The 24,155-nt window shown below is 42.0% G+C and overlaps 1 protein-coding gene across 2 annotated transcripts in view; it reads left to right on the forward strand.

The window, feature by feature from the left end:
- Positions 1–24,155, forward strand: part of TFAP2D (transcription factor AP-2 delta) — a 47,639-nt gene that overhangs the window by 17,755 nt on the left and 5,729 nt on the right. For both annotated transcript variants that reach the window (XM_026063964.1, XM_026063963.1), the window contains 3 exons: positions 64–182; positions 6,023–6,164; positions 13,287–13,400. In XM_026063964.1, the coding sequence (XP_025919749.1) occupies positions 64–182; positions 6,023–6,164; positions 13,287–13,400 (375 nt within the window). The remainder of the gene's footprint in view (positions 1–63; positions 183–6,022; positions 6,165–13,286; positions 13,401–24,155) is intronic.

Below are 24,155 nucleotides of genomic sequence, written 5' to 3' on the forward strand. Positions count from 1 at the left end.
GGGCGGGGAGAAAAAAAGCAGAATAAAGATGAGTTTCCCTTTCCTACTCTTCTCTCATGACAGAGCAAAATCCAAGAATGGAGGACGCTGCTTGCGGGAAAAATTAGACAGACTGGGACTGAATTTGCCTGCAGGAAGACGAAAAGCAGCAAATGTCACACTTCTGACTTCTTTGGTAGAAGGTAGGGTTTATAATATTGCAATATAATGTAAGCATAATTCAATTGTTTCCCTGTATACAGCATTTCTCTGTCACATTGTTAAATACCATAATCTGTATTTTGTGCAAAGAGGTGAATTGACTTGCCTAAAGCCACAGACAGAACCACTGGCAAAATGGAAGTTCACTCTGAGGTGTCTTGACTCCCAGCAAGTGATTTGGTCATGCAGTTTCCTCAGCATTAATCTGTGCTTTTTGTGCTGGAATATGACTTACAAATCAATGATCCAAGTGTCCTTGTGAGAGAGATGAATGTCTTATACCCATTTGACAAGTAGGATTGTTTATCTTCTCTCTTTTTTTTTTCTGACTAGTGAATTTCCTGGAACTGATCCAAAAGTGTGATGTTTTTCTCCCATAAGAAGGCATATTATTTAGACAACCTTTCCCCCCCYCCCCCCCCCCAAATGAATGAAATCTGTTTTCAGAAAAACTCTAGACTGACCCAGGAGATACTTTCATGGTCTTTATTTATTGTTTAAATATCATTCACCAAATACTGCCAGGCTCTTGGAGCATTCAGCTGGGAGATGCAGGTTCAAACCCCTCAGGCAAAGGGAAGAAACTCTGCCTGAATCTCTTTTATTCTGTGTGAATCCACTAAGTACTTGGTTTGTTGTTTGGCTGTGAGTAGCAGCCTCGGGAGTTTCAGATCCCTCCTTCTTGATGTTGAGAGCACTCAGTCCATCATAAAGGTCAACACCATTTAGGTTCATAACCTGAAAGGTCCACACAGATCTAGGCAAGTAGGCAGGAGTCTCAGCATATATTACTGCAGAATCACAAAATTACAGAATGGTTGAGGCTGGAAGGTACCTCTGGAGATCCTCTAATAAGACCTCTTTGCTCAAAACAGGGTCAGCTAGAGTAAGTTTCTCGGGATCTTGTCCAGTTGGGTTTTGAATATCTCCAAAGAGGGAGACTCCACAAGGCAGGAACAGAGCTGAATACACAACAGCGGAGATTGTTCAGCATCTAAGAGGAGAAACTCAGGTCCTCAGAGACCACTGAGCACACAGAACTACACTGGGATTGCTCTGAAATACATGTGTGTCCAAACCACACCTGGCTGTAATAAAGAGAGAGCCCAAATGGAGTTGCAGTCTTAGAAAAGGTACCAGTTTAGGGTAGTAAGAGATGTTCCTTTCCTTACAGTCCTTCACGGGTCTTGAGTTTTAGCACAGAAGAATAAACAGAGCTATACGGACATATACCCTTTAACTAAAAGCTATGGAGAGGGAGAAAGCTCAATTTCAATTACTGGCCTGAGATTGACAACAATTTACTTTTACTGCAAATCAGAAATAGATTCCTTTTTTTCCCAGGGATGGAGCTGTTTGTCTCCCTGCCCTTTGCTCAAAGCCAATAGTAAACCTGTTTTCAAGCCTATGACATTGCTTTTGTTCCTTGACTGGATTACTGTGAGACTCTCAGACTAAGAGGCCTCCTAATGACATATGCTGAGGAGACTGAGTTCACTTTGGCACGGACCTGCTTGCCTAGACATGCTAAGCATGAATCATGTATACTGGAATTTTGGGGGAAAGGGACCACCATGTGTGCTAATGTTTCCACGGAAATCAAGACAAGGCCCATTTTCTGTCTACATGAACAGTCCTTGATCAGACTTGGCAGTTTTCATTGAACTTTGTGGGTGTATAAACTGTCCTCCCCTTGTACATGCAAATATTATTGCTGTAATACCCCCAAGCGATACTATTTTGTCAGATGAATCCTTCAAAAGAAACTGTCCCTCAATGGCCCCTGTTGCTGGAGGAAGCAGAAGCAGAAAGACACGTGCTTACCCCAGGTTTTAGAGGACATGAAGAAAACAGCATAGGCTTTTCTTATGTGATGTCAATACACAAGCTGACATAATCATTTATTAGGCTTATTAAATCCCCATACCTCAGGTGACTGTGTGGACTTCTCATAATAACGTAGGATTGTGTCATTCTTGTTTTTCTTAGATAAAGTTTCTTATTACTGGAGTTAATGAAGCACAGTCTTCAATGTATTGATGTCTTTGGTATCTTTGTGAGGTAAAAATGTGCTTGACCTATTGAATATCTCTTTGAGGTAAGAAAAGGCAAAAACTAGTTGTGTGGTGATTACGTGTCATGACTAAAGGTATCTTGAAAGTCACTGGCAAGACTAAGACTTTTCTTCCTCTAAATTCACTAAACCCACTGAGCCTTTGGGCGTATTGCTAAGTTCAAAAGAGGGACTGTTGAGAATTGCTAGGCTGTGGTGGTCATGTGAAGATCTGGACTTTGTGAAAATTATTCTGTGGCCTTTGTTTTCTGCAAACTCACTTGTTTTTGGCTGCTGGCTGGTTAGTGGTGTTCTCATTCTGATCAGGCTGCACCCTTAGCGTCTTTGGTGAAGACTTTTGGGATCCAGAGTAGGAACTGTTTTCACAGATCAGTCCTATTCTTTGCGTTGTCATCCACATAAATCAATGCAATGGGTGGAAACACGGACTGGGAGAATAAAATCAGCATTGCAAGACGATCCACAGCAGCATGGGACAGAGCTTTGTGTAACCTGTAAGTGAGGGGTGCCCTCTAGTGCCTGGATTAGACGAAGGGAAAGGTCACTTTTCTTACCGGCTCTTAAAAAAATCAAAAAATTCTACTGCTTAGCTAACAGTGTAAAGACTTTTCCATTAAGTACCAGCAATGCTAGGGTTAAGACTTACTGCTGTCCCAAAGGAGTTGAAAGTATCCCCAGTAGGAGTAAGGAAGGATGTGAGAAGATAGATATCCCATCTGTTTGGACATGTCTCTATAAGGCTGAGACTTAGTGTAAACGTGATTGCAGATGCAGGTAAAAGCAATGACTGGATGAATTTAAAAATATCAAATTTATTTATAAAAATCAGAAAATATCACTTAAAAAATCTATAATTTATTTTCATGTCAAACCTAATTAAAACACTAAATTTACTAGACACAGAATTGACTATATTGATGATCTGGGGAACAAAACTGTTGAGAAAATAGGTCAGTCGTTACTTTTGTTCACCCTGCTATCAACTGCTGCACTTCCCTCATTCCTCAGCTTTTGTTTTAGTATTATTCCACTTGTTCCTCCTCCCTTCTCATCCTATGAATAGAAAAAAAACAAACAAAAACAAAACACTTTCCTTGCACTTCCCACCTGTACCTCCTCCCCCTAGAGGAGGTGAAGCCAAGGAGAGAAAAGGAGGTTCAGATGCCGAGTGGTCCCCTCCTGGGACACCACTTCTGCCTTCACTCCAGATAGGAGCATCTCTTGCTCCTGCTAGACCCAGGAGAGTTTCAGGCTGCTCCTTGCACCTGCTGGCAGAAGCCTGTCAAGGTACTTGGTCTGGTCCCTCCATGGAGGCTTTCCAGAGCTGTTTCTGCCAGTTCAGCCTCAGCAACTGTCCTTTTCAGTCGTGCAAAGCTCTCTGTTCAATTAAGATATATAGGAAAGGCTGCACTGCCTATAGCATGGCCAAACAAAGCCGTGTTCTGGATTTAAGGGAAAGACTCAATGATCCCTGGCACCATCCTTTGTCTCCATCCTTTGTCTTTGAGGAGGAAAGATCTGGGTGTATTGCACGCAGGGGAAATTGGTTTTGTATTGAAATGAGGCAACTGACTACAAAGACCTGGGATTTTAGGGGTTTCTAACTTTCATGTGACTCTTCCCTGACGTAAACAGTAACAAGCTGGAGGAAGGTGAAATAAAAGAGGTCAGATGATCAACATTTCCTACATTTCTGCTTTCTCCCCTAGAACAAAAATGTTTGACAAAATTTTGATGCAGAAAAAGGAAGAACATCTTTTATGACATTTTGTACAGGTTACTTCTCCCCACTAAGCAGGCTAATTTCTTACTCTGCAAGGGACATCTATTCACTGAGATTAACAAATAATATGCATAGAAATATAACACAATCCACTTCTAAATACATTGTCATCTTGTCGTGGTAGAAAATGACATATTTGTTCAACAGTGAGGTATGAGAAATCATGTTCTGAAGAGTATTTTAATGTCCAGATTTGTATTTTTATTTGGAATTTGATGTTGTAATTTAGAACACCTATTCCATAAAAAATTAAAGCTATTTATTTATTTACATATATTTACCTCTCAGACTAGGGGTATCATTTGATTTAGGTGACTGGGGGGGCATTATTACATGCATATATATAGTGTGTATAATCTATATCATCTTAACATCTCTGTCATAGTTGCTTCTGTCATCTCAGATCCATTGTAGTCAATCGGGAGAAATCAGCGCCTCTGGGTTATTAAAAATTAAACACCAGACTAGGTTACCCAGAGAAGGGCTGAAGTCTCCATTTCTGGAAATATTCCAGCCTAGGCTTGAAAAGGCCCTGGATAACCTAATCTTCAACAGAAGATTGGACCAGATGATTTCCAAGAGGTCCCTTCCGACCTGAATTTTTCTATGAACCATCTGACCCGCTTTTGCCTTCTACTTTAGCATGGGATATGTTCTTCAAGTGACAGTTTCTCTCCATTGACTAAGGAGTCCCAGCTTAAATGTCAATATTGACATTTAGCCAGATGAATCCCACTGAAGGTATTCTCAAAGGGGTGTATTACAGGTCCTGCATCCCTCCTAACTGTCCACCTAGAACATTAATCTGGTTTCCAAAAGTCCAGGTTCCAAATCCAGCTCTCAATTTGGCTCTTAAACACATCTCTGAAAAAAGATCCTAAAACTATTCTGGAGCAAGTCTCTGGCAGTCCCTCACACAGATGTGCTTCAACATACACCTCTGGTCAGCTGACCTGTTTCTGACTTCTACTTTGAGATGAGAGAACGTGTGATCTAGAAATGCTTATTCCTCTTCAGAGAAAGATTAACTTAGGTGCTGCAGATGATCACATTCAAGACAGCTATGTTTGATCAGATAAATCCCACACCAGGGTTGTCAGAGTGAGAGAACACAGGCCAGAGAGTGTTCAGTTAATCCTAAAATAAATGTCTGGGTTCCCTAAGTTCTCAGTGGAAACAAGCAGGTACTTCCAAAGGCATTTGACACCCAGCATGGAGGTGGGTTATAATGTCCAGGCTCTATAGCTGAGGTAGAGAGTCATTCAGTTCCTGCCTCTGCCACAGACGCCTCAGAAAGCTCAGTCAAGTCACATACTGCTTTTTCCTTGATTTCCCTACATATAAAATAGGGACTGTGATATTCATTACCTTCTCTTTTGGTCTGTCTGGTCAATTTTGATTGCAAGCTTTTTGGAAACAAGAGTGCTTCTTGTGCTCTACTTAGGGGTCTGCTCATCTTTAGAGTGGATTTGTATAGTGCCTGCTGACTTAAATTAGCCCCTGAGCAAATACGCTGAACTGAATTCATTATCCCCACAACACTCTCCTGAGGTAGAAGGTTATTCTTCCTTTGTATAAAGGGAAGTGAGGCACCAAAGCCTGAATCTCAGCTCTTCAGATTTATTCCCACCTCCCACAAATTTTAAATACCAATGAAGATCTAAGCTTATAAAACTTGGCCAGTACACTGGTGGCAAGGGAAGGAGTTAAGCCCAAGTGTCCTGAATAGTATTTTCTCATGACAGGAATACCCCTTCTCTCTTCTGGGTGGCTAAGTCTGATGACTAAGTATAATCGGGCCAAGTGGGTGGAAACCTGTACTGGTTCGGGATGCATGGCTACAAAAGTGACTTGTCATTGTTCTTTTTTTTTTCTTTTCTTTTCTTTCAATAGCAGAAGAAATTCTATAAGCCCAAAAAAATAAAAATCCTAAAAACTGACTGATCCATTTTGTTTGCCCACAGGGGAAGCGTTACATTTGGCCAGAGATTTCGGCTACACCTGTGAAACAGAATTCCCTGCCAAGGCGGTGGGAGAGCACATTGCCAGGCAGCACATGGAACAGAAAGAGCAGACAGCAAGGAAAAAGATGATCCTAGCAACAAAGTAAGAAAGGAGGGAAAAAATAATGTTGAACTAAAAAAGAAATCTGTCTGTCACTTTTTCATTTTGAATCTGGGGGCTGCGGGAGGGGGGGAGTGGGAGTAAGGAGTTGGGATTATGATGACAGCTATCACAACAGTACTCAGTCAACGCAAGTGAGAGAATGCCTCTTTAGAGTCACTGTAAGAGGAACCTTATTTACTTTAGTAAGGTTCTAGTGGCTACACTGTAATGTATGAGGTTAAGCCAGCACATACGTCTCCTCAGGCCAGGGATATCATTTGATTTAGGTGACTGGAGGGGACATTATGACATGATGAGAGCTATAGAACAGATCCTGTTTTTTCTCCTGTTTGCAGAGAAACAATACAAGGTCTTGATGTATGAGTAGATCTTAGCACCTACTGAAGTACTGTTAGATATTTATCGTCAGTCTGGCGAGGGAGAGCTGGTCTGCAGAGGGACAGATCCTCTCTGGTGGAAATTGCGAGAGTTCTCCTGAAGACAAAGGAGCTAGAACAGTGTGCACCAGCAGGGGAGTTTGGCTAAAGTCATTAAAGAAACACAGAGACACCTGACTTAGTTCTAAACAAGCCACTGACCTCCCTGGAGCAGTAACATCATGTTAGGATAACACTTCATCCAGGTTAATTAGCCTTGATGAGGGAGGAATTAACCTTCACAAAACCTGGGAAACAGGGATAATTAGTCTTCATGGCATAATGTAGACCCGCACTAGGTGTGCAGTATGCCTGCATAAGGGTACCCTTGAACATAACCATATGAGCTTACTGTAGTGTTATGCAGGGAGGCTGCAGGAGAGCTTGGACCAGAAGCCAGAGCTTCTGAACTGTCATTCATCTTTCTCACCCAATGCTGGAAATGTTTGGAGATGATTTAGTCCTGGATGTAACCAGTAGAGAGTAATCATGCTGCTGGGGTGGGGATGGCCAACAGCCACAAGGACTGTTCCCAGCATCCTGATGTCCCTGTGCTTTGTGTTTGGGTGGGGAAAAGGACCTCTGGCCTTGTATGCTTTGGTGCCTTGGTGTCCCTCTTGTATCCAGAGCTCTTTGCCCTCAGGGTGACTCAGAGACAGCAAGTATTGAAACCTCTCAGGCTTGTGAATGCCTAGAGTGCAGCCTGTGATTCTCCTTTGGGTGGAAAGCAGAGTGTCATGAGGGTCAGAGGGCATTTGCCTATTGCGAGCATTGATGGGACACTTCACTCATCATGCTCCTAAGTCCCTTGTAGGTTAAAGAGAATAATGCGAGAGGAATATGATCCAATCTTTACCTACTCCTACTCTTGCTTTAAGGGCCCAGGGGGATCCAGAGACATCAGAATGAACCAACCATCAGGGCACATCTCTCTTCTGAAAGCTGTATTGTTGTATAGTTCTTTTACAATCAGCCCCCCTATAACTATTTAGAGGTGGATTGTACTTCTGAGTGCTAAGCAAAGGTTAAGACTGTAAATTTCCCCACTTGAGTACTTGTCTCAGGAGATGCTGTAACTCAGCCTTGAAGATACAAATCTCCTTCTTTCTCATCCGGCACTAGGGAGAGAGCACAGTGCCACTAGTTGTTATTATCAGTGGCTGTCATCAGGGGCTGTCATCTACTCCCTCCAAAGGACATTCCCTTGAGGGACACATAAGAGTCTGGTTACTTTTTTTCCACCACTCCATACCTACTTTCCCACCCTCCTTTACTACTGAGGTGGGGAGTCATGGGCGTGCATTACTCCAAACCCCCATGAACTTTGGGCATTTAGGCTCTTGTCCTCCATTTTAAAGGGATAAAATTCTTTCCCTCCCCTTCCAACACACCAGCAAATTGTTCGGAGTGGTCTGTCGACAATGTAAGCAGAGGCCATATGCTACTGCAGTCAGAGTGCTTGTTCATAGGGGACCGATGGGCCAATGTGTGTGCTACTACTGCCCTCTCCTGCCTGGAAGTAGAACAGTGACTTCACCAGACCAACTCCATCCAGAGGACACGAGACGCAGGTCCACAGTGTCAAAATATTAACATCATACTTCCAAGCCATACTTCCACTTATCTGATAACAGGTACTTTACTTTAGTCATTTGTCTGGACTTGCAATTGTTTAGTGGGTGTCTAGGTTTGTAATTTTCATTAAGTTCATAGGCGTCCTTGTGAGCTATGACACCAGAAAAAGCAGTGGATTGCTATGCTGTCAACAGAAATGACGCTGAAATTCCAGGGTGGTAAAACTACCTAAGGCAACCTTTGCTTGTGGAAGGAAGTGGAGAGCCATTGCCTGTGTGTGCTGCTGTTGCCTTCTACGGCACAGTCAGGAGCCCTTCGAAGTGTGTCTTTGGCAGAATTGGTGAGATCATCCAAATGTAGGGGTTTTGAGGAAAAATAAGGGGAGGGAACAAAAACATTTCTATAATTCCTAGTATAGAGCTGAAATTCAGTTCTGGATTCAGACATCTAATTTCAGGGGTTTGTTTCAGTTACCTAGACACGGGTACCTACTGCCGTTTGAGATGAACTAGGTTATCCATCTTGGTTACTGGCTGCTGCTCCAAAAGAGCAGTGTTCCTTTTGTTACTGTGTTGTATATGCCAGTTCTTACCTATGTCTCTGATACCACAGATTAGTTCATGGGCACCTAAATAGAGCTGTTAATGTCTACAGTTCAGGAGTTTCCACCAAGCGCTAGAAGTTCCCAGTATAATCAAGGGAATCCAGAGAGCTACCCATCCACCCTGACTAGATGTGGTTCACTCTCCATGCACAGAATTGTGGTCTGTGAGCTACTGAGGACTGGAGACTGCTCCTTTAGATGGCAATAGGCATCTTTAACCCAGCAGGGCACTAAACTTGAGGTAACACTCTTTTTACTGCCTTGCTTAGCCCTGCTTGGTCTGAGTCTATGTTGATGCTAGTACAGTGAATGAAACCAGGACCATTCTCTGTCATGGAATAAAACATATTCAATGTGTTAAACTAGTTTACCTTCCAGAACTACCTCTTGGAAATGGTCCCTCACATGTGTTAAAGCAGGACCTTGTCCAGGTGGGTGTTAGCTGGTCTGGGTCAAGATGATGCCACGTCCAATTCTAATAATTTGATGGTCTAGACAATGAAGTAACCTTACCTGATGATGATCATGAGAAGAAGAGACGATTGGGCTGTGCAGCCAGTATACAGTATCGAACACAAGTGACAGCAAGGGCAGGATGGGAGAGAAGCAAGCATTGTTTAAGAGTTGAATGGACAAGAAAAGGAAAAGTAATGGTAGAAGCCTGTCTCCTAATATTCTCTTTCTCCCCACGCATCTCCACTGACTAAGCAGATGATTATGTGAGTGCTACAGAGCAATATGCTTCAAAAAAAAAGGACTGAACTGTCATAATTCTGGCCAACAGGTGCTGATATTGGCCTCTTAACCCTAGGTTTTTTCAAAGGTTTCAGGATAAACAGGTTTAATCCATACAGTAAAAAAAAAGGGTGTAGGGGGAGGTCTGGAGGGACGTTAAGTTCATTCACCTTGCGGAGATGTAGGAAAGGCCCTCGGTGACTTTATGACATGGGACAGAACCCGACCAGATTGCAGTAAGGGCAGAGACAGAACTGTTGAAGGCTCTGCCAACAATTCCACTTGATGGAGAGGCACGCTGTCTAAGGAAAAAATCCCAGAGTATCCCAACAAAAGGCCTAAGATGTGAGAGAGAGGACCAGATACACACACATTTACACACACCAGAACAGATCAGTGTGAATAATGGTTTTATTGTGGGTTCGATTATCACCAATGCAGGATAACTAACATCAGTGGAGACGGCTGTTCAGTGTGCAGCACACACACTTGTTATTCTCTGGTGTTTGTATCCCACTGCTTTCTCACTGGTGAGGAACTTTGTGGATTCACCGTATAGCCACGACACAATGTGCTCAATGTGCTGCTTTTAGGAAAAGTAGTTCTGAGACAGGGCGGACAGGCCCTGCTGAGCACTTCTCTGATGTCTGATCTTTGAGTGCCTGGAAACTCTGACATGCTTGGAATACATCAGACTCATGAGCACACGTTTGCCCCATTCTTGTATTCTTTCCTTACACATTTTTGGCCACTGCTAGTGATAGGATAATGGGCTATATGGGCTCTGATCCATTACAGCCTTTTTTATCTTCTCATGATCATATATTGGAGCATCTGCCCATCTGTAAAAGATCAGTAGGTGCCTCTCTTGCAGGAGTGACCAGGGTGTATATATTTTTTTTTTCTTTTTTTTTTCTGCTGAGACTCCTGAGACATAACCATGTTCCTTTGCTTAGGCAAAGCCACAGTCCATCTCAGAGCAAACCCAGTGGCCCTACCCCAGGTGATGTTTTATTTGTAGTGGGAGGCACTGAGACAACACTTTACCTAGAAATCCCCTTGAAAAAGTAGGTTACTGCCTTTTGCAGGTTTTCATGTATAATACAAAAATGTTTTTTCTCCTCTTTCAATCTGAAAGACTCAGTAAAGACTTTTGACATATGAAGATGGAAAGGAACTTAATTGCATACTTGGTTTTGACACTTTCCTTTGTCAAAATATACGAACTCATAAGATGAACTTTCTCAACAGGTAGAAAGTAAAGGTTGGAGGGGAGAGAGAGGAGCGATGCTGACAGGGCATACTGGGGATAGTAGATTGTTTAGAAGCCAAAGTGACTGACTGTTTTCAGTTGTTAAAAGGAACTGTTTTTCCTCTAAGGACCTGATTCATTAAAACTGTATGCTGCATTTACATACATTTCTGCTGAATACCTCTCTTTGCCTGAAAGGCTAAGATGATGCTTCCCTTTCAAGCAGCTGGTGTCTAGGTTCATACCGATGACAATCATTTACAGAAATCAGGCTTGGATGAAGTCCAGAGGCACAGCAGGAAATAGTTTTCTGCATCTTTTCTCCTGTTAGGGATGCTGTGGTGTCAAAGTCTATGTCCAAATCTTGCAGAACAGTGGTATAATGAATACTAAAAGCAGGTCTGTGGAGTTTCCTTGCTTTTAACTGAGTAATGCAGGGCCTTCTAAAGATGAAGAAGCTGAGTTCACCCACTTATTTTCCATTATGTCACTGTACTAAAGGACAAGCATTACAAGAGGATAACCAGGGACTTGAACTTCATCTAGGACCAGACATGCAAAGCAAGATTCTTCTAACAGAAGTTAGGGACCACAAATACCAAGTGCTTTTCTTTAGTATTAGAGACTGAGCCCAGATACAGTCATTGCATCTGTACTAACAAAGTAAACCATGCACAAGATGAGGAATAAGATTGTAATTGTCTATATTATTAAAATATTAGAATGGTTCCTGGAACTCATCCAAACAGCTTCTGGGCACATTCTGGGAGATAGCTCGGACCAGGGTCCATTCTCTGGAGTCAGTTTGGATGAAGTCATCCTGCTTAGCAGGCTAGGAAAGCTTAAACATATGGACCTGATCAGATGGTGACAATCGGCCTCAGGACCTGAGGACAACCGATGGCACCATTTAGTTTATTAGTGTACATGTAGTTACTATGACAGAATTAGGCATCTAACACATAAGCAGATGTGTCTATATGTTAGGCATTTAGTTCAGGGCAATCTAGTTGAGCGCTCTGATCATCTGGTGGGCATCATGCCCTCCTGATCCCACAGTAAGTGTCTACATTTCCAGAATAGTCAATGGAGAATGATAGGCTCATTTGAAGACTGGGTGAGAGAGAGATCCAGACACCTCTCCTTTTCTTAATTGACCGTATCATAAATCAATTGAAAATGAGTGATATCTCTCTCCATCCATGGTCCAGAGAGCAGTTTAGCACTCTTCTGAGGACATGCACCATATGGATCTGGTTTGGCTTCTGTTTTAAACTAAAATAATGCATTGGTAGCACATTCCTAGCTTAATTTGCAAAAGAAACCAATACAACAATATTGCAAGAATGAAAAGGCCTATTTTCAGGTCTCTCTTAGCTTTAGGTCCCATATCCCATATCCCTTATGCTATATCCCACGTCTCATATACCAGGTGATGTTTTTAACCCCCAGGTGCTGAGACATTCCAAGAGGGAGAGGGAGGGCAGCAGCACTGTCCATCCTTCCCAAAGAAGTTTGACTGCCATGCAGATGGGAGATCAGGGAAGACAGAGCCTGAGTTTCCCATTACAAGGGGAAGAATTGGGGTCCCAGGTCCTGCTTACTGAAAGTATGCGTTGCTCATGAAACCAAGACAGATAAAAAGGAGAGCTGACAGGATTTGTCTCACCTACCTGTGCCTTTCTAATATGTAGATACTGAAAGCTAAGGGAGTCACTCAGCTCAGTGACTGCAGTCACTGGAGAGAAAGAGGCTACACTGGGATGTGAGTCCTCCAGGCTGTTATAGACACCTACTTTAGCCTGCCTGATGCAGGGTGGAAATGTAAAAAAACAACAGCAACAACAAAAGTATGTTTCAATAGGAAGTTAAAATAGTTGCTACTGGAATGAATTCTTACTCTGGACAGACCTCTGGGAGAGGTATCAGTTGAGGGGCTATTGGTTTTTCTGCCCCAGAGCCACAAGGAAGCAGAGTATGGACACAGTCAGGAACTGAAAGAGCAAAGAGAATATTTTCCTTCACAAATCCCTGTGCTGCATTTTGCTTTAGAGCTGGGGATGAACAACTCAAGGCCAGAATTGCTATGACTTTTACATGCAGATAAACCAATGTACACAAGCAAATGCTTGTATCTGCACAAACTCTTCAGTCTTGTTCTAGTGCTAGCTGATCATTTTCTTTAACCATAACCCTTGCTTCTAGTGTAGATGATCTAAACCAGACTTAAATTGTCAAACTGGACACAATCTAGGGGAGAAATCTCATTTTAAAATGTCAATACCAACATGGTTTGCTGTATGAACTATTCCCTTTCAAGGGAAGATTTCAAGGGGTTCTTTATGTTTTTGGCTTTGAGAATTCAGGGCAGGGAGGGGGGATTCTTTTGTCTTTATTTCTTTAACACTGCCTCTGCCAAACATTTCTGTTATGGAAGAAATTACTGAGGAAAAGGTGGGAGTCAGCTTTGTGAGAAGGATTACACCTATGTTATTTAAGGATTTCCTCTTTCCTTTTAGACAAATATGTAAAGAATTCCAAGACCTTCTGAGTCAAGACAGATCACCCCTTGGATCCTCCAGACCAACTCCAATATTAGACCTCGACATCCAGAGACATTTAACACATTTCAGGTACAACTTTGAAAGTGGAACAATCGCACAGAATTGGTATTTTTGGTAAAACGGGAGGGGAAATGAAGAAGAGACATTAGATATAATTTGTGGCAAAGTTCATCAGTAGATATTTTGTTTCTGAGTTTGGAACTAAAGACTACATATGATGATAGAGAAGTATTTGTTCCCTTATGTAGAAGACTAAGATTATGTCTATACTCTGTTATCTGTGCCTGTTAAAAGCTCATATTTGTCCAGAACTGTGGCTGAAGCTAGTTGCATACACCTTGCTTCTAGGACCAGTCTGAATTTGAGCCAGTTCTTTCTTATAGCCTCTGGCCAAATCTGGCCATCTGGCCAGAGGGATTCCTTGCTCTAAATGCAAACCAAATCACAAGCCAACCTAAAGACAATGTGGATGGTGCAGAAGTGTGGAGACTCTAGTTGAGCCAGACGATAGTATAGATGAATCAAAATAGCAATAAAAGGAGGAAGACTTAGGCTGTATCCGTACCAATTAACTAAATAGCTCAAGAGTCTCTTCTTTGCTGCTGAGCCTATTTGACACCAGCTCGACATGTCCACACTATTTACTCTTTTAGCCTCCAAAGCAGATTGGCCTCAAAGCAGACTGCCTGCTGGGAATGGTCTCACTGCATTAATTCCTGAACAATGCCTTGGAATGGCCTGGGAGCTATGTGGCTCAGACCAAAACTGTGCCAGAAACTCTGCTAAACATTTACTAGCATGTTTAGATCCAGTGCTTGGATCCATGCCCTAGCAATATTAAATCTACTGGTATAGACAGCCTAAGAAGCTGTTATGGAGATGAGGACTTACTGTGCATGCACACCAAGTCCACACAGTATGGGAAGTTTATCCAGATTGTTGGTGAAAGTGTATAGATGGCTTTGGACCAGCAAGATTTATCATCTCAGGAACTGCTGCCCAACTACACATTTTCTGATTTAGGCTGTGTGCCAGATACAGCCCAGAGAGTGGTGGGAACTTCCAAAGAGCCATTCTGAACTAGCGCAGTCACCTAGCATATTTATCAAGGATAGGTATGGTGAAACATTGTGGAGGTTCTCCTGTCTTTACCCTGACCACAGAGGGGAATGCAAGACTAACTGAGGCTACAAATTTAAATTCCAGCTCTCCAAAATGAGAGCATATGAATTCACTCCAAGATTGTTCCTTCTTCATACTGAATAGTTGAACATGACAGATCACAGCCCTTGAGCATATTCTTACCATCCAGAAGGTACTTTATTTGATCGCAGAGGGGCACCTCTGTTCTGGAGAAGGGGAGAAGAGACATTAATTCCACAGTGTCTTCATTCTTGGCCTCTGATAAGCACGGCTCACAAAACTGCTAGCTCTTACTCATGGAGAAGAAGGTAGTTTAACTGTGTGATAGTTAAATGACATGATGGAGATAAATGCTGGTTTGGTTTGGTTTTGTTATGTTTTGTTTTGTTTTTCTAGCCATTAGCTAGTACCTGAAAAAATCAACAAGTAAAGAACTGCTTGCGAAGGGTTGTTTAAAGACCATGACACCAAGCAGGTTCATTAGGCCAATAAAGCCTCAGGGAGGTGCTGCATGTTCTTTAACACAGCCCTCTGGGCCGTTCACCATTCATTGGCTAGATAGATACCCCTTGTGCCCCAGCACCTCAACAACTTTTAGCTATTAAGATTCTGATATGTTATGAAGTACCTACCAGCCAGCTAGTGTGATACCTCACTTTTTTTGGCATCCAGATGTTGTATGGAATCCAAAATACTCAGCATCCCACCTCTTTCATCTTTCTGCACTGGGGGTGGGGGGTGGGGGGAACAAGGGTATGCAATATATGCATACAAATTGGGAAATTTATTGGATTACAAGATCCCAGGTTTCCTTCCAGTGAAAACAGGAGCACTGAGCGGATGTTGTTCCCCCAGCCTTACCCCGACATGCAGCCCAGAGAAGGACAGGGTGCACCTCTTGACCCAGGAGGAGAGAAACTTTTCAGTCCTTAAATTAAGATGTAACTTTTTTTTTTCCTAGCCCACAAATGCACACACCCTGTTTATGGTTATGCCTACCAATGTGCACCCTATGCATTTATGAGCACACCTACACAACATCACTTCTATTTTCATGCAGTGATGTACACACACACACACACACACACACACACACACACCACCTACATCTCTGCATACTTTCCCTTATACACACAAGCTCCATAATACCTAACTACACAAGTGCACCCATTAGGGCATAACTATCTACACAGAATGCCCATAGAAGGACTTGAATTTGCCACCTAGGCTAGGGAAGACACAGATAATTCCCCTTTACAAACACACAAGGTAAATGTGATACAGGTCAGCTAATCCCCAAGGATTTCTGTGTTTAAAGAAGAAATAGTAGTCAGGCAAAAATGCTGAATACTTCGGCTACAAAATCTAGCAACTGGTATAGCTCCCATCCTTCTTTCTCTGCTTCACTCCAGTGGGTTAAAGCACAAACAAAGCTTCTTCAGGCAGCTCCTGGATTATTCAGTACTTTCTTTCATGCCTGCTGTAGGCCATAAGTGTCGGACAGAAGATGGGCGCCTAGAAGAGCACAGGTCTTGATTCTACATAGATGCTTCCCCAGGCTTAAGTCAGACAGCCTTCTCAGATGTCTCTGCTCATGGGAAAATGAGTACTTCAGCTTGCCTGCTATCCAGGTCTGCCAGAGCCAGAGGGAAGAAGAGGATGAAATGAGACCACCTACTTTTTCCATCTATTATAGAGAGGTCAAGGTCAGATCCAGCTTCTGACCCAGACCTCTAACTTTAGTCATCTACATTTAGGTGCTTCTATTTCAGCCAGATGTCTGGTTCCTCTTCTAGTCCTGGGGATCCTGTCCATACAGCCAATGACTTCTGTAGCACAATTAAGCAAGCATCTACTTTAATGTGACATTAATTTGTCTCTAGACTCCACTGATTGATCAGTCTAGACTAGATCTTCAGCGGAATGGGAGCTTAGATAATCGGTGCACATGTATATACTTATATTGTAAATATGTATATTTAAGTGTAGGTTAAAAAAAAAAAAATCCTTTCCCCTATATCTGGCAGCCTTCACAGCTAGGTCGTCTGAACCACTCCTACCACTACTTACCTTCCTGATCTTAAATATCACAGAAGGCACTTAAGTCTGTCTCACATGTCAGACAAGATGTGAGAATACAATTCACCATGCTTTTCAGGAACACTGAGTATTTTCAGAGTCAGTGTTTCAATGCAGACTGCTTCTGACCGATCACTTGGTTTCTCTGCCTTTCTCTGAGGGATGATGCTCAAACTGAACTGACCTCCAACACAGGCAATTCTCACCTGATCAGTTGGGGAAATCATGGGGGAAAATTCCTGGTACTCAGACACAAGGAGAAAGCCTTGTAACCCAGGAACAACATGGTCAAGGCATAGCACAGCCTCCTACTGGTCACAGACATAAATAACTACTTGTCATTATACGTCAGTTGGGAATAATTTTATAACAAGATGCTGAAAGCATTTGATATGCCTAACTAACAATTAAAATATTTAATGTATAATGGCCTCCACATGCCTAAGCATAGCCTCCCCCCAAAACCCCAATCAGATTTCTGAAAGAACAGGTTGATCCAATTTGTTACAGTAGAATGAACATAGTTATATATCTATAGATAAAGAGCATTGCAACTCCATGCCAGAGAGGTATTTGACTTTCATACTATAGTCATTGTCAAATACTCTAATGACACCTATGGTGGTTAGATTCTAAAATTGGACTATCTTAATAAGTGGCTGGTCTGAATAGCCAGATAAAATTAATGTTATTTATGTCCAAAATGCCCAAGAGCTGTTGGTGCTCCACAAATATGTTTTGCAGAAGGGGCATAAATCTGATGCAGTGACTACTTGCAGTCATCATAAATTTCATAACATGCTTTTTCAATAGTGAAGTTTCATATTCATTCTCATCTGTATTCCAGAACTTTGGTCTTTTTCATGATAAGCGCTCTATTTCTATGCTACATAGATTTCTGGATTGGGATGGAGCCGTTATATTACCTTTGGAGAGGAGAGGCCATAGACTTTCACTGGCACCTCTGACAAGTCTTTGTGAGTGTTTTTAGCATAGGCAGACAGCCTATCCAGTACAAGCTGATTTACAACCATGGGTAGAAAACATGAGAACTCTCATATAGGTTCATACAGGTTGAATACAGCTAGAGGAGGTCAAAAAATTCTGCCGCATTAGCCATTGTCAAGGGAATAAACAAAGAAATCACAAGATGAAAAATTGAGATTATATATTTTTTTACATCATTCACAGCCATCCTACCATACCCTGTGGTATGATGTCAGAAAGTCAAACAGGTTTTTTATGAACAAAAAAATTGACAAGTATCATACAAATCTCAAGTGCTAGAATAAATTACAAGATAATAAAAGCTGTAAACAACTATTTGAAGGGGTATAAAATCTTGTATCTAGAGTATAATCCAGCCTCTACTCCCTTTGAGTCAAAAGGAAATTTTCTTTAGGAATAAATTACCTTATAGTTGGTAAGTGTGAAGTTATATGCTCCACTTGCTTGTGATGTTACTTCCTCAACATTAATAATTGCCATGAGGGATTGCAGACCGGCACAGGTCAGATCCAGGCAGTGATTCCTGTTTCCTCTGTTTTAATTCTTCAGGCTCACATTGCTCTGTGAAGTTTTTTCACTGAGTCCCAATTCATCAAGGTTTGTACGCATGTGTCCAACTTGAAGTGCAAGACAGTCCCCACGAAGGGATCAAAATTGCTGGGTTTGCTCGAACCCCAAACTCAAAGTTCATGCAAAACTTAGAACAAGGGAAATCTTCAAAGAAACCACCAGTGAGCCTGAAAACTGCTGAGTTTTGCACAACTCCACTAGGCAGGCAAAAACCAAACTCTCATCCACACCCCGATGCAACTATGTGCATGCAGCTGCTTTCTGAGATGCCCATCTGACCTGAATACAGAAAGCTCTAGGCAGCAGGAACATCGATTTCCTAGTATTGTTTGTCCCTGAACAGCTATTCTGGAGACACTGTTCATACCAGCAATAACTTTTTACTATCTGAGACTTGGTAGGGAGTTGTAAGTGCCTTATACAAGATTCCTCTCTTTTCAGTGCCTTTTGGGGTATCTTACTGCAGAGAAGTTATATCTGTATTAGTAAACAAAAAAGCACCAGGGCACAGGCATGTTTTGGCTGCCTGTGCTGCTTTTTAGAAAGATCCCTGGGTTTCTTTTGGCCAGACTAACTAGCACTGTTCCTGACTATTCCTGGGCACGGTTCAGGAGGTGGATCAGGATGTGTCCCAGCAGTCTGGGTACAGTTTGTGAGGTTAAGAAAGCTTAGCCAGACTGACTTGGCCAGATGGTGCCATTTGGACTCAGGGTCTGAAAGCGGGCCCTGAAAGTCTTTATTTAATAATGTAAATGTTGCCTGAGAATATAAGCATCCGCCCTTATTGCAATAGCCCATTTTTACAGCACAGGCAGGGCTGTAAAAATGTACTAAGATTTAGAGAACTCCAACTTTGTCAGGTCTGGATCATAATAAGCCACTGACTTCATGGGCTAAGTGTTGGGGCAGCTCATGTTTCTAAGCACCTCCGTAAGTGCAGTTTCAAGAAGAGGTGGTAGGCTGCACGGCGCCCATGCTGTCCTTCAGCTGTTCTTTGATTCCTTCATGATAAATGCAAGGGGAAGGTGGAATAATCCTGTGGGTTGTATCTGGTGCGACAGCCACCAGCTGAGATACACAGTCCCCCCTGAAAACAGAATTAGCATTAAGAAACAGGGTGAACAGGATAACGCTGGAAAAATCCAGTTCCATTGCAAAGTGCTGAGACTTTCTGTCTGGATACATGAGTGTGTCTGTTGTCCTGTAAAGGCTGATCCATGTATCAGCATGTATGAGTCCATTGCAGTAGAGCGCAAAGCCATTAAATCGATGGTCCTCCTCGTGTTTGCACAGGATTTTATCCCATCAAGCTGGCTGTAGACATTCTGTAAAGGCCAAAGCTGACTATGAGGATTTTCAATGAGAAAGAAAAACCAACACACACAACCAGCATACTGGTACTAGAAAAGAACCCAAATGTTTCCACCACTTTAATGAGAGGAGCCCATTTCTCCAGCCCTTTGCTTTCAAAATGCAGTGGGCATGACAAAATAGGAAGGAAGAGAGAGGACAGAGGAAGGAGGAAAGAGGAAAGAGAGAGAGAGAGACAGAGAAAGAAAGAAAGAGAAAGAAAGAAAAAGAAAGAAAGAAAGAAAGAGAAAGAAAGGGAGGGAGGGAGGAAAAAGTTTTTTAGAGAAAATACTTTATTTTAAAATGCCTCCTATTACTTATAATTCAGAGTTTCTTCTCTCACTTCTGTGTACATGTGCATGTGTCTGTGTATGCAAGAAAAAAAAAGCTGGGTTTCTAATTTATCCTGAAACTAAAATCATTTTCAAATCCCACTGATGTCAGTTAAGCTGAGATTTCATCTTGATTTATTTTTTCAGGATAGCAAGGTTATACAAATCTCTCCCTAGTATTAGAAGTTGGTTTTCTTTGGTTTCAGAACAGATAAAAGCGCCTATCTGCACACTCAGTGAAACTGAGAGACAGCTCTCAATTATCCAAGGGGATGAGAGGGAAAAGGGGAATTGGCAGAGTTAAAGAAAGCAAAAAGATGGATGTAATCAAAGCACCTATATAATGATTTGAGAGCAGCTCTCCTTAGAAAACCTTGAAAATGGTGAACCAGGGCAATCACGAGCAGATGAAGACAAGCCTGTCTGAAGGCATGAGAGCTCTGAGACACACGCTCAGGGACCATATGGTGCAGGTAGTCATTATGGAATATGGTGAAGGCTTGGCTAAACCCAACACATATAATCCTGCCACTAACTCACCAGAGCTGACTGGGTGCGTTGCAGGTCAGCAGTTTCTTCTGCTGATTCTGAAACAATGTTAACTACTGCAATCATCGAGCCCTAGCCATCTGCAGTTAACGGTGTGCAGCTAGATCTTGATGAACCGGTTGGGGTTATCTTGCATGTTATCCGTCTGTCTGGTACCTTAGATCCTCCCAGGCATTTAGTGCATCAGGTCCCCTCCATAGCAGAGAACTAGACTAGATGAACCAGACAGCCGCTTTCAGTTGTATAGATCCCTGCTGTGAAGATGGGAAATGCTTCTGTCCTATTTCAGAGAGGCAATGGGGACATGGGGTAATTAAGATCCCCCCAAAGATATATGCAAACTAATCTATTAAACCGTGTGGATATGGTCCCAGACACTGGAACACAATTGTCCATGAAGTTGGATTGCTATGGTGGTTCCTTGTATGAATCTGGCCTAGACCAACTCTTATCATCTCAAACAATTCCCAGGCACAAGTCAGCATTATTACAGTCAAGGGACTGTTCCCAACTGGAAGCTTAGATATTGCCATAACCTTACAAGTTAGTAGTGAAACCAGTAGTGAAAATGAGGTCAGACTGTTCTACATGGCTCAGGACCAGAGAAGGAGCCTGGGCACTCTTACTTTGCTGACACAGGTATAGATGACTACAGGCATCTCCTACCTCCAGTTTAAGTACTCCGGGGGGATTCAAGTGTCTGATCATAGGGATCTAGGGTTATTTTAGAGGTACCAGGTCATCCTGTCTCACCTTTGTCTGCCCTCCCTGAGTTTAAGGCGTTTTTGTGAGTCCTGTCTCATATCTACCAGCCCCATGCTCTGGATGCCCCACAGCAGTGCTGATGGTGCGAGAAGCCTATGTTTAATGAAGTGATTTCTATCCTTTGCCTCCCTCATACGGTTTATGGGGCTCAAATGAGCTCACTAAAGGTCAGGGCACTAAGTGAGAGTATTTGCTTAAAGTCTTGCAGTGAGGTGCCCTGTTTCAGCTGTGAAAAAGGGACTTGATGACGGCATTTCTCTGAGTATCTCAGAGGCCAACATATTCACCCCATATATGCGAGACACAGGCTTGACACTTTCCCTTTGATGGGGAAATGAGAGTTACTGCCCCTACCTTCCAGACAAATGGTCTAAAGCCAGGTGACAAGCAGGCACGTGTGAGCCTTCGTGTTCACTTTCCATCCCTCCTCTTCAAGCTGCTCCCATTTGCAGAGGAAAAATTAAGGTTGGAGTGAGAATGAGAGAATATGACTGTATAATGTAGTGGCTTGTGCATTAAGACAAAGCTAGAGTTCCGCAGCAAGGATTCTGCCTTATTCATTTTATATTTAAGTTAATCAATAAAGTACCTATGCAGCCTTCAGCATAAGGATCAGAATTTAGGACATCCCTGCATCCTGAACAAATGCCCAAACCACTCATGATGGTATTTTCCGTGTTTTATACCCTATCCCTCTCCTGTTGACTGGAGAGAAGGCTTGTATCTACTTACCTCTTCCACTTCACTGTACTTTCTGACCTTCCCACAGACTCATCCATGGATCTGAGAGTCACACTGATACACGTCTTCTTGTCATTGCCTTCATAGCCTGTCCTTGCTTCTGAGCAGCCTTGCTGTCTGCCTGGGACTGCTCAGTCTTTAGGTGAAAGCAGGAGTTGGGTTTATACTGGGAAAGTAGCTCTGCTAATTGTATGGGCAGATTCACGCTCCTGGAAATGAGTGGTCTCTGCTTACCTGGTAGAAGTTAGAATTATTAATGTTTTAATGTGGAGTAGATATCTTTTTTTTATTATTATTATTTTTTGAAGGAAGTCTTTTTTAACCACCACCCCCCCAAAAAAATAGTAACATACTGAGATTTCATCTTGGTTTTGCCAAATTATATGTCCACAATGTCAAACACAATGCTTTAGGGCTTTTATTTTGCAGATGATCTTTTGAGTTTTTCTTCGTTATTAAAACACTAGAAACTGTATAAGTCAGAGGTCAAAAAAAGGACTTACTGAATCACCAAAAAATTAGTGATTTTTTTTTTTTCAGAAAGATCCAATAGAAACTGGAGTTACCAGAGAACTCACTGAAAGTGATCCAAATTCTGTGCTTGGAAGCCAAAAAATGTGGCACAAAAAAACACAAAAACTTATAAAGAGAGGATTTGCTGAGATTATACTCAAGAGATCTGCGCACATTTCTTGGCTTACAAGTGCACAGACTCCCTGACCTTGTTAGTCAATCCCTTGATCTCACTTTTCTTACTTGTAAAATTGGGGTATAAACATATCTTCTACATCTGCTTTAGGGACACTTGTAACCATAAGAATCTGTACTGTATCAAAAGCTTAGATATCCTAGTGATGTCGTCCATCATATAAGGAAAGAAGAACACCTACCGGTTACAGAAGTTGGATTTGATCCTTTAACTTCAAGGTTACATTTCTTCTTAATACAAATGACTAAGTCAAGATACAAATTACACCCAGATCATTGATTTTATATATAAAAGATAAAGACAGCAAAAAAGCAAAGGGAACACTTTCTTGCAAGTGACACTTTTCTCAGTGGAGAAACCGTATATAAACAGACAAAAAAATAATAGGCTCAAAATACTAAAGCTAGATAATGAAAGCAATCAGCATCCTCACAAATTTTTGTGCGTTTTGCCTAGCAATCCAGCTGCTATGAAACACCCTTCCTGTGAAACCGTTTGAGACGAGAGTTTTGTCATTTAGCTAGTCTGAGCCTGGAGCTGTCAGCCTCCTGCGAGCACCTGGCATCACGCTGACAAGGTGACACGGAAAAGCGACAAGCAAGAAAGCAGCGGCTCAGACTTTGGGAGCCGAGAGAAAGTAGCATTCTTCTTTCTGAAGGGTAAAAGAGAGCAATGAAGTGGGTTTTGAAGCTCGACACATTTTTTTAAATTGCAACAAAGAGCCAAGCCCAAAGCCTTACTGATGGGTTGCCTTTACAGATCTGCTTACCCCCTTGCATATTGTTCTCTCTCTGGTGCTCTTCTTTGCCCATCAGTAGTTAGAGCAGCTGCTGTCATAATTCCAGTCATCTTGATTGGTGGTAGCAGCTTTCTGTTTGGATGCATGGACTGGAAGAAGCCTGGTGAGCTACGAAGTTCGTGGTGAAGCAGCTCTGGTGCCCTCTAGAGTTCCCTGATTTCCATGGTCTCTCTCAATCTGGTTTTAGATTCAGCTATTGCAGAGGGACAGCACTGGTTCTTAGGGCTGAGGTATAGTAATCAACAAATTGTTATTTCCTTTTTTCTTTTTCCTTTTTTTTTCTTTTTCCTTTTTCCTTTTGTTCCTTTTTCCTTTTCTCTTTTCTCTTTTCTTTTTTTGGTTTTCAGGGTTTTTTTTCATTTCTTGTTTCTTTCATTTCTTGGTTTTTTTCATTTCTTGTTTTTTGTTTTTCTTTTTCTTTTGTCTGTTTTTTTCTTTGTTTGTTTTTTATTTTTTGTTTTACTTTGCTCCTTGTTTGCAAAAGTCATTAGGGCTCCTTCCTCTGGGATCACCCCTCATTCCCTTTCTCAAGGATACCATCTTACGTCTTTTCCTGCTCTTCCTTTAAGAAGAATTAGGAGATTTTTGTGAGCGGGTGATGAATTGCCACTATTGCCAAATTGTATTATTTGTGTTGTGAGTCTTGTGATACCAGATACTGTTAAAGTCACAGTTTCTGGAGTCAGGAAATAGATGAGAATCTCAGTTTTGTTCTCTTTATCCTCCTCATTAACAAATAAATTTTATGATTGTGGAGAAAAGGACATACATACGTTCCG

Source organism: Apteryx rowi, unplaced genomic scaffold (assembly GCF_003343035.1).
Source record: "Apteryx rowi isolate R43461 unplaced genomic scaffold, aptRow1 scaffold_205, whole genome shotgun sequence".
Lineage (NCBI taxonomy): Eukaryota > Metazoa > Chordata > Aves > Apterygiformes > Apterygidae > Apteryx > Apteryx rowi.